The sequence below is a fragment of the Mustela erminea genome, chromosome X (assembly GCF_009829155.1).
Source record: "Mustela erminea isolate mMusErm1 chromosome X, mMusErm1.Pri, whole genome shotgun sequence".
Classification (NCBI taxonomy): Eukaryota; Metazoa; Chordata; class Mammalia; order Carnivora; family Mustelidae; genus Mustela; species Mustela erminea.
The window spans coordinates 26,618,598-26,635,319 of NC_045635.1; the positions used below are offsets into that span (position 1 = coordinate 26,618,598).

Genomic DNA, 16,722 nt, shown 5'->3' on the forward strand with positions numbered 1-16,722 from the left:
AATGGCTGGATCTTGAGTCCATTTCTAAGTTAAAAAAAAAAAAAAAACAAGGTACAGAGCCAAGTGCATAGAAAGCTATCTATCTCAGGTGTCAGAAGAGGACCAAAGAAGGACCGTGGGTTTGTAATTGCTTTCACGAGTGTGATCGTCTGGAAGGAGACAGAAGAAATTAACATTTGCTCACAGGCCAGTGTGCATGATGTGGGAATAAGGTATTTTCACCACTTGGCTTTCTCAATTTTTCACTCGTCAACCATATCAATGTATTATGTCATTAAAAATCAAAGACAAAATACTGTATTCAACATTTTTGTAACATAACTGCGTGCTTTATTGAGATACACAGTAAAGCAGTAATATAATACAATAGTAAGGCATATATTTGGTGAAGTCTGATATGTTGTGAAAATGCAGTAAAACTGAAGTTTAAAAAAATAATTAGTAAATGTTACAGTGTTGGTGTTAAAACACAATATATTATGATACCCAAGTAAGAACCCAGTACCTGAAAACAATGACAGAACATGCCATGTGATGTTTATGCTTCAGTTACATTATGATTTACAGTTTTAATACTTGGTGGTTATAAAGAACACGAAATAATGTCCAAATTATGCTTAAAACGTAGCAATAAAGCTCTCAGTTCTTATTCAAATATTTTGACAGACTCACTCCAGAACTAATGTCTAAAAGGTAAAACGAAAAGATTAAAACAAAATTATGCACTCTATTTACCTCTGCTTTTAGAATGAAACTTAAAACTGCTTAGTATGAAGTAACACAACCCCTTGCTTTTAATTGTGGTTAAAAAAAAAAAAATCCACAGGGAAAAGAAAAAGTCCAGTGTCACATAAAGGAAAAAAAATGCACGACTAAAACCAAATCTTTATGTCATTCTGTTACCTTAGAGCTTTGGGTTTTCTTTCAGAAATGACAGGAAAAATGAGAAAAATGTTCACACGATGGACAAGTAGTGGGGCTGTGAAATCAAGTGTGCACGATTATTAGGAACACCCCAAAACCAAAGTGAGGTAGAAATAGCATGAGAAGCATGTTAATTATCATTAATAAAATAGACAAAACCCACTCTGCAAAGTTAATGACACTGACCTAAGAGGTAACAGATTTGCAAAACAACAGGTCACACGGTGATTTCTAGTGAATGAATGATTAAAAACAAATGAAAGCCTAAGAAGATGAGAGAGTAAAACTTGTTCCTACCAGTTAGTCCTCGTGGGTTACTCTCTTTGAACAATGTTTGTTTGTGTCTCTAACCTTCCTCAACCACCAGCAAGGGTTTTGGAGTACCCTTTGGAACACGGGAATCCATCTACGTTTCCCCTTCCAGACCTGTGTGGAATTCCTTGTAGAGAAATGGGAAGCAGGCAGGAAACAAAGCTCACGCACGGGCTTCTGGGTGGGGATTTCACAGGAGCACACCGTGATGAGGCTCTTACACACCTTCCCAAGGGCTATTTTAAATGAAGCCTTGTGGCATTTAAAAACTCCTTGTGATGGGGAAAAAACATCTTTAAGAAAGAAAGCAAGAAAGCAAGCAAGCAAGCAAAACGCCCTCAATTACCCACTGCTGTTTTCACTGTGAGGTGAGGGAAGAGTGTGATCTCATTGTAATTACAAAGATCCAATCCTTTACTTCAAGAGTGGCCCTCTCCCTCCCAGGGATTGGCTGCAAATCCACAGCCCTCCAGCCCTACCATGAAGTCCTTCTTAACTGTCTGCGAGTTAAAAATGTCTTCTGATGTCGTGACTTCCACTGAGGCATCCTTACATGTAGATGGAGGCACTGGCAGCAGCGGGAAGCTGACTGTCCCAGCTGAAGGATTACTCGGACAGTGAGTCCCGTGTGTTCATTCCTCTGTCCCTTTTTAAAAAATTCAGTACCGTAGCTGTCAGTGGCAAGTTTCAAATGAGAAACAGCTGGAGCCCCCGACAATGTTCTAGTGTGGGAGTTGCCTCCTGGTTTCAGGCTCTAGGGAAAATTCCTTCTAGACCAAGCAGGTAAGCCTAGATGACCAGAAGCAATCTCTTTTCGGGAGGAAGTGGCCAGATCATTGGAACAAGAAGTTTCAAAGTTCTCTAGAAAGTCCGGTCTATTTTATCTATATACCTACAGTATTTACATACTTCTAGACATATAGATGCGGAAAGCGAGAACCCATAGCCAGTCCCACTCAGTCTCCAGAAAGGGCAAAGTGATGTAGTCATTTGTGGTGTTAGAGGAAGTCCTATCTTTACGAGGCCAGAAAAGAAAAAAAAAAACAAAACCATGAATTTCATATGGATATCACGCTAAAACGATGCGAACAATGCGCTGCCTCAAAGTTTGTGTGTGTGTGTGTGTGTGTGTGCATGTGTGTGTGTGTGTGTGTCTGTTTTTAGGGGTTTTTATAAACAACTTTTTTTTTATAAAGCACACTTTAGTTTACAATCTTTCTTTATAACTGTTATAAATTTTTAAACAACCCAAAATGCGTTCCATATAAAGAAATGGCAAGTTATTTAGCTATCAAGATTTTACATGTAGTTTTCTTATAACTTTTTTTGTACAATTGCATAGACGTGTAAAACCTGCCATTGTTAACAAAACAATAACAGACTTAGAAACTACTGAAATCTACAGTATAGTACCACTACCCTTCACAAAAATATAGATTTTTTTTTCTTGTAAACTCTTACTGTCTAATCCTCTTTGTTGTATGAATATTATAAAAACCATGCGGGAATCAGGAGTTGTAAAACATTTATTCTGCCCCTTCTTCATCTGTCATGACTGAAACTAAGGACTCCATCGCTCTGCCCAAATCATCTGCCAAGTGGAAAAGGCTTCCTACATTGTGTCCTGGAAAACAAAGAAAGAGAGAGATGTGACACTAGGTGCAGATCACATCACCCTGACTCTTCACCATCTGGGAGATCCTTCCCCACCTCTAGCTGAAGACAACACAGAAGCTGCACCGAGGGTCTACACAACAGGATTTGGTTGTTCACCCATTTCCAGGAAGAAGCAAAGCCTTGTTAATGAAGCCATTCCACGTTGTTAGTATCAGCTTAATACCAGATCAGGCTGCCATGGTCATTTCAGTGGAAAAGTGTCAGAGAGTGCACTCATCTTCCCAATGGAAGAAGCCTCTAGCCGGAGGCTTCCACAGAGAAGCACAAGCTTCCTATTGGAACAGGACCACCTCTCGATGGGATGGACTTTCCCCGCCTCGTCATGGGAGAGGACTTACTGTGCCCTTGTACTTGAATTCTCAGTTATCATCTACTACCCCCCGCCCCCAGAACTGTCACCACTGCCAGTGCCACTACGTATGGTCATCACCATTCTCATCACTGCCACCACGACCATGACACAGGATCTTCACTTCCATGCTCTTTCAAGCCGCCGGCTCACTTTTAAGGCTCTGGTGGAGATTGTTTTCTCTCTGCTTTTACTTGAATTGAAAAACAAACTCTTGAATCAACCTCTTTGTATATTAACATAGGAATTTGGAAGCTTCCTCAGAAAAGTCACTTTTCATTCCAAGTGACTCTAGAGCCTAATTTCAACATGACCCCCATGCAGAGCACGGATTTGGGTATCCGGTGAATCTACTTTTGTTCTCCTCCTAAATGGAGGTTAACTATCAGAAGAGCCTTTTAATAATAATGTTACATGACCTAGCACTGATCCCCCCAGCATGGAGCCCCAAAGCAGCACCATGTCCCTGCTACTCTGCGGCAGAATTCCGACCTAGAGGAAGCTAATTTGAGACCTGCTTTATGACTTGCCTTTTCCTATATGTCCCATATTTTTATATAGCTAATTTTAATTCTTGGACATTACTAAATCATTCTCTTCTTGGAGTACTGCCTTTAGAACTAAAAATGCTTTACAAGGCTATTATTACCTTGCCATGTATCAACTTTATGGATTCTCATAATTGTTAAAATCCCTGTAAAAAGTAAAGATAGACTAGGGCAGGAATTCTGTTCTAGTATTTGCTTCAAGAGACCTGTCGTTTTTTAGCACATGAGAGAGAGGGTCTGAAAAGGATTTAGAGGCCGGCACTTACCCAGTGCTGGCACCAGATCAAGTTAAGACTTACTAAAAGTTTCACACCCTCCAGCCATTTACACGAAGGTGATCATGTGTGCAAATCTTGTGGACCTTCATCAACGCCAAGAGTTTCAGTGAGAATCAGTTTTTAAAAAATCAAGTGGAATTTTGCTTGAGATGGCGAAGAGGAAAACTTGGACAAAGCAGGTGTTCTACTCAGAGCGGGCTGGGAGCATGGCAGCCCTCAGTGAAGAACTGAAGTCATCTTCGGCTTTTCAAAACCATAAAAACCATTGGAGGACCCAGAAGGTTCTCTGCTGCTCCTTAGAGCTGAGAGCACCAGGCTAAAGGGCTTCCTTTGTATCTGTTTTGCACAGCCCAGCAACCCTGGGAGCTCTACCCTATTATTCGCATGTAACTGAAAACAAACGGATGGTCTGAAATTTTTCAATGACTTGCTGTTTTAGCAGTGATTAAGGAAGCCAGTACAAACAAAACCCAAGACCTTTCCAACCTGATACCTGGACAGAAGTCACACTATTTCTCATCATTCCCCTCTAACTATAGTAGAGTCCACCAGCGAGGTAGAGAATGTCTTATAAAACCTAAACTGAACAGGAAAGAAATTACTGATAATAATCAAAAAGTATCTACTTAAACCTGCGGGCTAGGGAACGTGGCAGCATGCAATTCATGAGTAAATGCCTTGTAGATTACATAGTCATGCGGTGCTTCTACTCCTTGAAATGATGTTCAGTTACTACCCGGAAGGAAAACTCTTGAGACTCTCTAGAGGCATCATTTCTAGGGGTATCTGATATTTAAAAAGTGACTGGGTAAAAAGAGAGGTTGGTTATTCTTAATACACCACACACCCTCCCACAAAATGTGCGGTGGCCTTTCACCTGTCAGGACGGTTTTAAATGTTCGCAAATGACCTCAAGGCTCTCCCTGCACTAGAAAAGAGAACCACCTTCAGAGTCCCCGCACTGTATCTATAGTATGCCTTCGGTTACTTTATTTATAAATACCTGTTTCACCAGAATAATGACAGCAGTGTTTTTCATGGAGGTGTTCTTTTGAGCCAGAAAAATATTCTATCCCTTTGACAGAATACTGCCCCAAAGAATCGTAACTCAATCCAGTGGAGGCATAAAACTACAGTGTGATAGGGATACAGAAAACAGATCTGTATCCTGGTTCTATTATCCATGTGTGGAAGGCAAAACATCAGTGAGGTCATTAATTTTACCTGACAGACTTTTCCAAAGTCAAAATTAAAATCTCATACTATGAACATGAGAGGCACTGAGGAGGAGGCCGGACTATAGGCATCTTCAGTCGGCTTCAGGCACAAGTCGACATAAAAATGAGTCCATAGAAAGTATTAATCCATTCTTAAGTGAGGATCATTGAACACAAACACCATGCACTGAACATGAGGGCAGCGGTATGTTTTTCCAAGCTGGCGTGAACTGCAACCCATTCAGTCCCATGCCACCACTGCCTGAAGTCGTTGTTTTCTTCGGCAGTGACTGGAATTGAGACTTTCTGGCAGAGATCCAAGACCTCAAAAGCAAGCTGGCACTCTGTGTTTTTGTTTTTGTTTTTTTTTTTTAAATACAGTTCCCAAATAAATGGTTAGCATTCACTTGGCCACAGCAAAGCCGGGGTAGTGAAATTTGTATTTCTCTTCTCTATAATTTAATCTTTAAAAAACTATCTGATCTACTGTATCTTTGAGGTGATTTTTTAACAATAAAAACATCACTTTGATTCTGGGGTTTTCTGGAAACGTATCTGACTGGAATACGGCTCGGGTAATAAAGTTTCCAAATGCCTCTGTGACTTGAATGATACACGGGCTGGCCTTTTCTAAGATTCATTTGTTCATGAGAGCAACATGTTCAGGGCACTCAAAATTAAGGTGCAGCTTTTTTGTAAAACTTTAAGAGAAATTGTAAGGGGCACTTACCATAAGAATGAACTCAAGAAGCCTCACCTAAGTAGTACGTGAGCCAGGCAAACCATCAGGAACACTCTCTGCTTCACCCATTTGTTTCCTGTTTCTCCTCCCAGACTATCCCTCCCCCCCAACTCCCTAGGAACCCAGTGTCCCAAGCCTTGGAAGAGAGCACTGGTGCAAAAACACTAAAGGATCATTAAATTCATTAGACTTGCACGGCATGGTGTTGGCAGACTTTCCAGTATGACTCCTTATGTTTAAATGAATCAGGAACTCCTCCAGTCTAGCCTGTTGCTAAGGATCTAGAATCTTCTCATGTCAGCACTCTCTCCCTGTTCATCCTGTCTCCCAGAAGAGTGGATGTTATGGCCACCCATGGAAGAGCTTTTCCTTCTCGCATCCTTCATGCTAAACTCTTGGTAAGGACAAGCCTGTTTCCCTTGGGCTGTCAGTCAACACTCTGTCATCTACTAGCCCTCTGATTAGGAAACTGAATGTTCAGATGCTGTTTCTGATAAAAGCATGCACCAGCTTTCCCTGAAAAACCTCACACCACATTCAGCGATAATATTGTACCCTACCCCCTTTTAACCCATACATAAGCACTTAAAAAACCCTCAAGACTCCCAACTTTTAGTTTTTAACCTTATTATGTTCTACCTGGGTTTCCAAAGGCCAAGTGAAAACAGAGAACTTTCTAAAGGGCTAGCTGACGTGATATGAGTCTTTTTGATACCCCGTTCTCAGGAGGCAATTCAGCAGAAGAGTGTGGCCCTGGACCCTGATGGCCTGGATGCAAATTCTGGCTCTGTCACCTTGAAGACACTGCTTACTCTCTCACTGACTCAGTTTCCCAGTTTGTAAAATGGGGTTGATAGGAGTACCTACCTCAGAGGTTTGGCATGAAGATTACCTCATGAAAAAGATGGCAAGTGCTTAAAACAGTGCTTGGCACAGTAAGTTCTCAAAAAAAAAAAAAAAGTTACTAGAGTGGGACAGGAGTGTAGGAATGAGAAAAAAAGAAAACAAAAACAAAATGAAGTCATTCCAGTAGAATAAAAAACTCAGGGCATTGGCAGAAAACGGTAGGGTCCTGAAAGTACACAGAAACTCGAGGACTCCTCAGTTCTGCTGGAGGTTAAGTTTACACTGAGGGTTCTGTTTGTGTTATGAATGGCAACAGATGAACTGTGGGCTAACGACCTAGGGACTACCAAGGGTTGCCATTTCATAGAGATTCCTGTTCCCCAACCCCTGGTCCTGTCGTCATGGTGGTGACAATGGCAATGAACATTTGAAGAATGTTCCTCACGAGCTGCAAGTGGAGAGGTGACTACCATCCTTACATGATGACACATGTAGTACGTACATGCGCGTGCATACACACAATTCTTACACAAACGCCAAACATAGAAAGCGCGATGAGACACACAGAAGCCGTGGCTGTGAGCCTGAGTCTCACTAACCTCTCTCATTGGCTTCCCAGGGGTATTTCTTCCTTTAATAATGGAGAGAGGAAGAGGCAGAGATATCAGAAAGGAAAAAAATGCATAAATATACAGTTTCATACCAATTTTGCTGCTTTTACCAAACAAAAGTTGAGAAGACAATTCATTTATTCCCTTCTGAAAAAAGAAAAAGAAAACAAAAACAACCAGAAACAAAAAGAACCCGAAGGACACATCCAGTCAAATAACCTTTACATACACTTAAAATCAGTGTAAACAGATAACACAATCCAGGAGACGTAACTTACAGAATCCATAGAGTTCATGTGTTCAACTGGATGAAAACTGGCACAGAGTAGGAATCTGACAAATTGAGCATTGTTTTTCCAGGACAACTTTAGAACCTCAAGCTCAACGTCCAAAAATCTCAATCTCTTTACTCTCGACAGTACACCGAAACATAAACGGGAGTGGATGTGTGTGCCGAAGTCTGCACCCCAAATGCAAGGCGAAATGCCACAGAGGCGAGAGCCCACCCCCTTGGGAGATTTCCTTCTATCTGGTAGAAGCTGAGCATGCCCATGATGAGATTGGGGGCACTTGAGAAAACAGGAAAAAAAAAACACAACAAAACAACGGGGGGAAAGAGAGGAGTCCCCCTAACGGGCAAACCACAGAGCCAGATCTAGGAACGAAACCTCAACTTCCTCCTCATAATTCAACAAATTCCAGGAGCCTTGAGAGTAGACTGCTGAAGACTCACTGGCCTTATTTGTTTTAGAGAATCCTCCGACTGTATGTGTTTATTTATTTCTGAAAAGCAGGTCCTGGTCAAGTTTTCTAGGGTAATATTTATATCGGACAGAACACTAGGGACCTCTGACCATACCTAGCACATCTGGGGCTTGCAATTTCCTCTCATCACCAGGGCCTTCAAGTGAAATACTGTTTTTAAGACTCTGAATTGAGCGATGGTACATTTCCTGAGACCATCCATCTTAGGTGAAAGCCCAGGATTTAGAGCAGATAAAAACAGAGCTGTGGGGTCTGAGACCCTGTGTAGTATCCCCTGTCCCTCCAGGGCCCCCCATGCTCGAGGACTGCAAGGACTAATGCACCCTGGGACAATGTGAGGGCTACTCATTCAGACCACAGAAGTATGGCGCTACTATTCCAACAGAAGTCCTTCACAACTCAAGTTCACGGTCTAAAACTTCTAAGATACATTGACCCACCCTCCCTCTCTTCCTTCTTAATTTTCCCAAGTCAGAAATTTCTTTTAACTATAGAAACTACAAGGGTGCCTGGGTGGCTCAATCAGTTGAGCGTCTGATTCTTGGTTTTGGCTCGGGCTGTGATCTCAGGGTCTCGGGATCAAGTTCTGCGTTGGGCTCCATGTGCAGCATGGAGCCTGCTTGAGGCTCTTTCCTCTCCCTCTGCAGCCCCTACCCCCACTCTTTCTCTCTAAAATAACTGAATCTTTAAAAAAAAAAAAAGTATAGGGGCACCTAGGTGGCTCAGTGAGTTAAAGCCTCTGCCTTCGGCTCAGGTCATGGTCCCAGGGTCCTGGGATTGAGCCCCGCATCGGGCTCTCTGCTCAGCGGGGAGCCTGCTTCCCCCCCACCCCCCGCTTACTTGTGATCTCTGTCTGTCAAACAAATAAAATCTTTAAAAAATAAAAATAAAAAAAGTTTAAAACTGCATGCTTGATCATGTAAGCATGGTCAAGATATCATGACATTCCTCAAACGAGGGAAAAGAGAAAAAATGGGGGTACTGGCTCCTCATTGTGGGTGTTGCCAGTGGTAGGCCCATACCAGATGAAAGGAAAAAGGGGAGGGAGGAGAACATTCTTTCATTCTTTTTTTAAATGTTTCATTTTTTATTAACATATAATGTATTATTAGCCCCCAGGGTACAGGTCTGTGAATCGCCAGGTTTACGGACTTCACAGCACTCACCACAGCACATACCTTCCCTAATGTCCATAACATTCTTTTTTTTTTTTTTTAAAGATTTTATTTATTTATTTGAGAGAGAACAAGAGAGCATGAGCAGGGGTAAAGGCACAGGGAGAAGCAGACTCCCTGCTGAGCAGGGAGCCCCATGTGGGGCTCAATTCCAGACTCCAGGATCTTGACCTGAGCTGATGGCTGTCAATTAACCAACTGAGCCACCCGGGTGTCCCACATCATTTCACTCTTAATAGCTCAGACAAATCCCAGCATGAATTACTCATCCATTCCTTTCCACTCCTTTATCAAGTATTTTTGCATCTTTGTGTTTGGTGGTTATACTGTCTGGTAGTAGAATTCATTCCCTTCCCCTACAAGACTGTGACGTCCTTGAGGCCAGGGCCCATGTATCGCTTATCCATCCTCTGTATCCCTAGTACCAACTGTACCTCGATACTATAGGTTTCTGACGAATGCTGATTGAACGGAATTAGTAAGGTAGCCACTAGATCATGGTCAAGAGTCCTTTGGTGTTTGTGGTAACTTGGCCCTCACTGTTACCCTGTCAACTCGTGTGCCAAGGGCTGGTAACTTGTTTTGGCCTTCACCTTGGTCTATTTTTAAAACATAAGAGCTTCAGGAAGGAGTGTTGTTAGCAGTATGATTCAGTTTCAAAATGTAATTATTGGTTCCCTGAGTGATAAAGGTTACGTATCTTTATTCTACACCAGGCCATATTCCGAGCTCAGTATCCACCGGCCACTGCTAAATATGCAGCAAATGACTTGGGTTTTGTTTCAGGTGCTTCTTCAGAAGCCATGTTTCACATACAGTGGCCCTTCCAGAGCTTTGTTAATCCTAATCTCTTTCAAAATCTGCTCTCGTCACTTGGTTCCGTTGTGGTCACCAGAACAGTAACAATGGAAGTTCTGCTTTTTGTTTAAAGAAAGTTAAAAAGTATTTTCCCTTGTATCGGACTAGTTTCTACACTGACAGACTAGAGGCTATTTTGGTTGCGCCACTTAAAAACATTCTTTACCAGTAAAAAAAAAAATACAAGTGCCAGATAAGTTTTATTTCATGAATACATTCTTTGGAAAGGAGTTTCCTTAGACCTTCAGTTAGGGTGTCCATCTGGCAATGTGGTATGCTGTCAGGAAATGAATCAAGAGAAAAAGGAAATATGCTGGGGGAGTTCTGCGTCTGGAGAAGTCAACTTTCCTCAGGCAGTGTGACTTGAGAGGATTCATTATTCAGGATTAGAATCTCAGGACATGACTGTTTTGGGGGGTGGGGAGTAGCTGTAACTTCTTAATCTCTGTTCACTAACTGAAAATGTTAAGAAAGAATGAGTCCCTTTTTAGATTTCTTTTTTTACCAAAGTGAAAGAAGATTCTAATGGCTATACTTTAAATATGGAAACATGTATGATCTCTGGTGAATATGGACATGAATACACAAATCAATTCAAAAGCAGTTTTGTTGAGTTCCAAGTTGATAGCACCGAGAAGTCTGTGACGGTTATGTACAGAACGAGCTAGAATGGAAGACTGCGTAAAGCAGGGGTTGGCAAACTTTCTGTGTGAAGGGCCAGACGGTAAACAGTTTACACTTTGCAAGCCACATGGTCTCCATAGCAACTGTTCAACTTTGCAACAACTACTCCCAGTGAGAAAGAACCATCGACAACATGCAAATCAATGGGTGTAGCTGTGTTCTAATAAGACTTTATTTCTAAAAACAGGTAGTGGGCCAGATCTGGCTCCTGGAACATTTACTTTGTTGGTCCCTGGTACAAAGGAGTAACAGCTCAAAACTGATGGAAGCGGAGAGGAAGCTGAGTGGTACCCGAAAACGGGACATGTGAGCTCGTCTTGATGCTGTTCTTCCACAGAAGAACCACAGACAAGCTCTGAATCTTAGAAGATGGAAGGTTTCGCACAGCTGTTGTGTGGCTAATTTAGAGGCATTTAACAGAGTGTATGTGGGCTTTAGGGAGGGGTGGGGCCTATGAGAGAGGACGGTATGGATGTTGGGGAGAAAACTAGTATGGCACAGGTCACAAAAGACATACCTGCAGGGCACCGTTAGCTGTGTTCTGAATGGTCTTACTGCACTCAGATCTTATCTTAGACCCCGTTTGCTCACTAATTAGTATACAGTGGCACCTCATGTTTAGAGAAGCCAATACCATACCACTGATCAGGAAAGCGTTTCTTCCAGAAACGCACATACATATGAAAATGCCTTTGCCAGAATGCAAAACGATCAGAGACATAGGGACAAATCACTTCAATTGTTTGTTTTAAAAATGTTTATCGCACATTGTACCCATGTACTGTTCCTAAAGAATAAGGGTGGAGATTTAAAAAGTGCCTTATAGGAGATAATGATTTTTATTACAGCAGAATTCAACTTCTAAGTATATTTATAGATAGAGGGACACATTAGTGGTAGTAAATAGATTAGAAATTGGCTAATGTTCTGTGTTTAATATAGGGCGAGCCACTGAAATCCCTCAAGTGGTTGCAAATAGCTTTGTCTAGAGATTAATCAGGAAAGATATCAGCATAAAACTGAACACATGCACATTCACACCTTGAACACCCCGCAATTTATAGGGGCTATTACGCAGGACAGTGTTGGCTACCAGTTTTTCACTAGAGGGAGGAGCATGAAACCCCTTTATTAATTTGGATAACAGTTTAGCAAGGCCAGTGAGATAAGATCAGACGTTTAATTTAACTTGCTGAATGGCCATGAACTTGGTGCTTCAGGCTTCCAGGGACTTGGGAGTGAAAATGCAAAAGGGAGAATTAGCTGATGCCTTAAGACTTGAGCCTGAAGTCAAGACTGTGGCAAAGGGTAACAGAGAAGTTGTACATTTAAAATGCAAAACTCCCCTATTGATATACTTTGCATATGTGAAGAGCGTAATATTTTATTTAAAAAGTCTTTTCCTCTGTGGGCAATTATCTAGCAGGGTTAAGTAAACCATGAGGTGGTATTTAATAGCACATTTCCACTAAATGGCAGACCTCTGGCTCTGACATCTGTTTTGAGTTACTCAAAACAGCTGTCCGAAACAGCTGTAGCAACCGTGAACTTCATTCTTCCTAACACAGCAATGGGAACATGGGTGGCAGACTTAGATTAAAAGCACGGTGTCCTCTAAGATATTAGGAAGGTCTTGGCAGAAACAACTTCCATGGTGAAAATTTTTAAATGTAATTTTTAAAAAAAGATTCTATGTATTTATTTGACAGATAGCGAGAGAGGGAACACAAGAAGGGGGCGTAGGAAAGGGAGAATCAGGCTTCCCACTGAGCAGGGAGCCCAGTGTGGGTCTCGATCGATCCCAGCACCCTGGGATCGTGACCTGAGCCCAAGGCAGATAACTTTATGACTGGGCCACCCAGGTGCCCCAAAATGTTAATTTTTTTAAAAAAGATGTGCACCTGGGCAAAGAATGCCAAGATCAGTCAGATCAGTATTTTTTAAAACCACTGGATCTGAAAACCCACTTAGTGGGTTGCAACCAGCATTTTATTTTTAAATACATGAAACAGAGAAACAGTGTGAACTGATTGTAGTATAGGAAGTGTTGGTTCACTCATCTTTTCTTTATGATCTTTGTATGTGTATGTCACTAGACACATTCATGTATGGTGTATATACATGGTGTATATGTATGTGTGTGTACACGCACACCACACACACAATGTATTTTATATCCTTAATACAGTTTGAGAAGTAAAATGTTTCTTCTGGTATGGATAATGGTTAGAAGGTCAAAGCACAGTTTGGGTCCTCAGAAATGTTAAAATGACCTTGGGGGGAGGGGCTTCCATTTGCAATGGTCTGTAAACCCAAGACGTTTAAGACTCAAAATTTTCTGCTTAATACCAACCCAACATACCTCCCGATTGGTAAGATGCTCCCAAGAAACCCCTACCACATATATATTTTCCATTCTATTTTTATGATGAGACTTTTTATACATTTGAATTTGAGGAGAAAAGGGCGTGCTACTGTGATTTAGAATTATGTATTAGGTCTTAATACCCTTTGAGGGCCCAGAGCTCCTAAAACCTTTGGAATTTCCTGTGAAGAGAGGCAGCAAGGTGTCTTTTGTAATGTTAACCAGGCAAGTCTCGGAAAACCCATAGGTCCGCCTGGGGGTTGTGCGCCAGGGGAGGGAGACTTGAGTGTAATCCCCAACGGCTAGTGATTTAATCAGTCACACCTATGTCACAGTGCCTCCCTAAAAGTCCAAAAGGACTGGGGAGGCAGAGTTTCCGGGCAGGGAAAGACGCGGAGGTGCTTGGGAGGGGAGGGTACCCGGAAGGAGCGCGGCGGGCAGCTCCGCACCCTTCCCCTCTATCTTGCTCTACGCATCTCTTCTCTTCCATCTGGGGATTCCTGAGTTCTAACCTTTGAGAGTACAGGGTGAGCCGGTAGAGAAAGTATTTCTGAGTTCTGTGAGCTGCGGTAGCAAGTAAATTGAGCTGAAGAAGGGGGTTGTTGGAATCTTTATGTCTCTAGTGGGGGTGTGTGTGGGAGGGGGGAGTCAGAAGCCCAGGTGATAAACCAAACTTGCGACTGGTCTCTGAAGTAAAGTGGGTCTTGGGGGCAGTCTTGGGGGACAGAGCCCTCAAGCTGGGGGATCTGATGCTCTCTCTGGGTAGGTGATGTCTGAAATGAGTTGGATTCTAGGTGCTGGAATTGCTCGGTGCTATGGAAAGAACCCCCACAGGTTGGAATTGGGTGCCTATTAGAAAAGGCCCAATTTTAAGGCCTAATTTGGCAGGAAGCGGTGGAAAAGAAAAAAAATGTCAAGGTAACAGCATCACAGAAAGAATAGCCAGATCTGGATTGTTTTCCTCAGAAGAAAAAAAAAAAAACTGTCTCAAGCCACCAGTAGGAACTCAGTTAATGGAACTGGTCAAACAAAGCCTCCTTATCCCCTATTTGAGAACTCAAGATTAGCACTCAGGGAAAGTGCTTCCATTAGTGTGGATTTAGTAAACACTATCCAGGTGGCCTGAAGTTCTCCAAGTTTCCATAAAAGTAAATCAACATTATACAAGTGAATTTAACATCAAAGATGCTAACTGCCAAATATATCAGAAGAAATCTATTTCTCCTCTTCTAGGTGACTTCTTCCGTACCCATGTGGTATCCAGCTTCAGGGACTAAAAGGGGGATGTGGGGAGAGGGTGCAAAGACCTTCACCCTCAAGATAACGAGGATGGGTCAGAGGCCCAGCACAAAAAGGTTGCCTATAGGGAAGCAGAGCTGCACACCCTGGAAAAGCCCAAGGCGTCAGCACTGCAGCCACTAACTTCCCACGGAGCACGTACACAGGCTTGGCATTGAAGGGGCTGGGGCAAGGTACCCATCTGTGACATTCAAGGGATAGGTAGAGGTCACCGGAAATAATGTGCTACATGGGGGGCCCAAAGTTCTCTCCGTGTCATCTTGAAGAAGACCCTTGCTGTGCCTAAGCTGAACCCCTCCTATTTAGGTCAAAGGGTGCTTCTGGGATTCACTCATGTCCTAGACCTGTCCAGTATAGCCATAACACTCTACTGTAAAGGAAACTTCTGAAGTCTACCTCCTCAGTTGACTATAAGCACCATGAAGGCAAGGAACTGGGCCGTTCTTGTTTGCATCCCTAAGCCTCCATTAGTACATAGTATGTGCTCGTAAAAGCTTACAGGATAAAGGGGGAGGGCCTTTGATTTTTGGCCTACCAGCTCGTGGTCTTCTCCTGAACTGCAGTGCCTAGGTAGAGACGACAGCCCAGAGCGTCATGATGGAGACGAGGGTGGCACGTGGGGGGCGTGGGGGTGGAGGGAAGATAGAGAAGGTTCTTACGTGTTAAAATCAACACATTAGAGGCACTCAGCAATGCAAAGATGGCTGGTGCAGACATTTAAAATTAGCTTCCCTGATGGTTCCTTAGCAACGCTCCCCCAGAACGGCACTGCTGTTCACGTGCACACACAGTGTTCACTCGCACATCGAACAGCCGGGAAACGGCCACTGATAGCCGACACCGAACAGAAATAGAGGAAGAACACAGGACTCCCAACCCCCTCGTCACTGCTCCTATGGAGAGGAACGAACAGTAAGACTCTCAGCTGCCCTTCCCCCTGGGGCTGCCCATGAGGCGAGCCAGCCCCTGGCCACAAAGACTTGTGTTCTCCTCTTTGGCTTGTCTAGGTTTCTCTTCATTTGCTGAACAGGTGGCTGCGGCCCTTCTTTTTATTTATTCACTCAAGGGAAGTGGGTTAGTGTTTTATGTCACAGCAATAAAATAAAATACTCCAAAACGCTAACCATGGGAGTGAAACCTCCCTGAAGGAACGAAGACATGTGACGCTCATACTGGCTAGTGGGAAAAGCTGGTGGGGTAAAATGCTGCTTTTATATGAGGGGGAAAGTACACAGGGGCAAAGTGATGGCGGACAATAAGGGCATGTGTATTACTATCTTTCCTGGCAAAGATCGTATTCCTTCCATGGCAGTGAAACCAACAACAAAAGACTAGTATATAAAGATTTAATTGTACCTATATTTAAACAATGGGGTAAGAGACAATTTTTAAATGTAAAGGGCATCAGAAGCCCAAGTCCCCACCACTGCTGTATACTAGGCATGTTCTAGATTTCACCACAGTGCGTGGTAAGCGTGTGTCTCTGGCAAGGTGCCATCAAGCCATGAATGTCTTTGTCAAGGTCACAGCTTCATTGCTTTTAAGTAAAACCGATCTCATAATTTGCTCTTCAGACTAATGCGCAAAGGGAGTAAATGTGTAAGTTAATATTCTTGCTTCTAGAGGCATCAAGGTTCTAGAGGCATCTGAATTCAACCAGAATCCCATACCAGGTCAATCTGGTCATCCAAAGCAGAAATGCACCCTGAAAACACTTGCTTCTGACAACACTCCCCAAGTGGCACTCTATCAGGACATGCTTACTTAGCCACGGAAAATACAGAGGCTAGTTGAGTGTGGGAACAGGAGGCCTAATTCCAGTAGGTGTGAGTTACCGGCACGTCAGGGAGCTTACCTCTGGAACTAGGGAAGGAGTTGTTGAGTTGTTCCATCACTTCCTCTAACCCTGTGCTTGTGTCCTGGGGAGGACTGAGCAGGTCTTCCTCACCTTAATGAAAGCAAGCACAAACATGAGCACATTATGCTTAAGGAAAACAGGAACTAGAGAAAAAGCCCATGATTGCATTTAAAAAGGCATTATAAATTCACTACCACTTGCTCAGAAATAGCAT

General features: G+C 42.8%; 1 protein-coding gene across 12 annotated transcripts in view; it reads right to left on the reverse strand.

Moving 5' to 3' along the window:
• Nucleotides 1-307: 307 nt before the first annotated feature.
• DMD (dystrophin) overlaps nt 308-16,722 on the reverse strand; it is a 2,094,983-nt gene continuing 2,078,568 nt past the window's right edge. For 7 of the 12 annotated variants that reach the window (XM_032330377.1, XM_032330375.1, XM_032330374.1 and 4 more), the window contains 2 exons: nt 16,506-16,598; nt 308-2,860 (listed from right to left, as the gene is read on the reverse strand). In XM_032330377.1, coding sequence (XP_032186268.1) covers nt 2,763-2,860; nt 16,506-16,598 — 191 coding nt within the window. In that variant the 3' untranslated portion in view covers nt 308-2,762. Of the gene's footprint in view, nt 2,861-7,492; nt 7,525-16,505; nt 16,599-16,722 lie in introns of all 12 variants that reach the window. The other 5 variants (XM_032330378.1, XM_032330376.1, XM_032330381.1 and 2 more) reach the window with 1 other exon arrangement.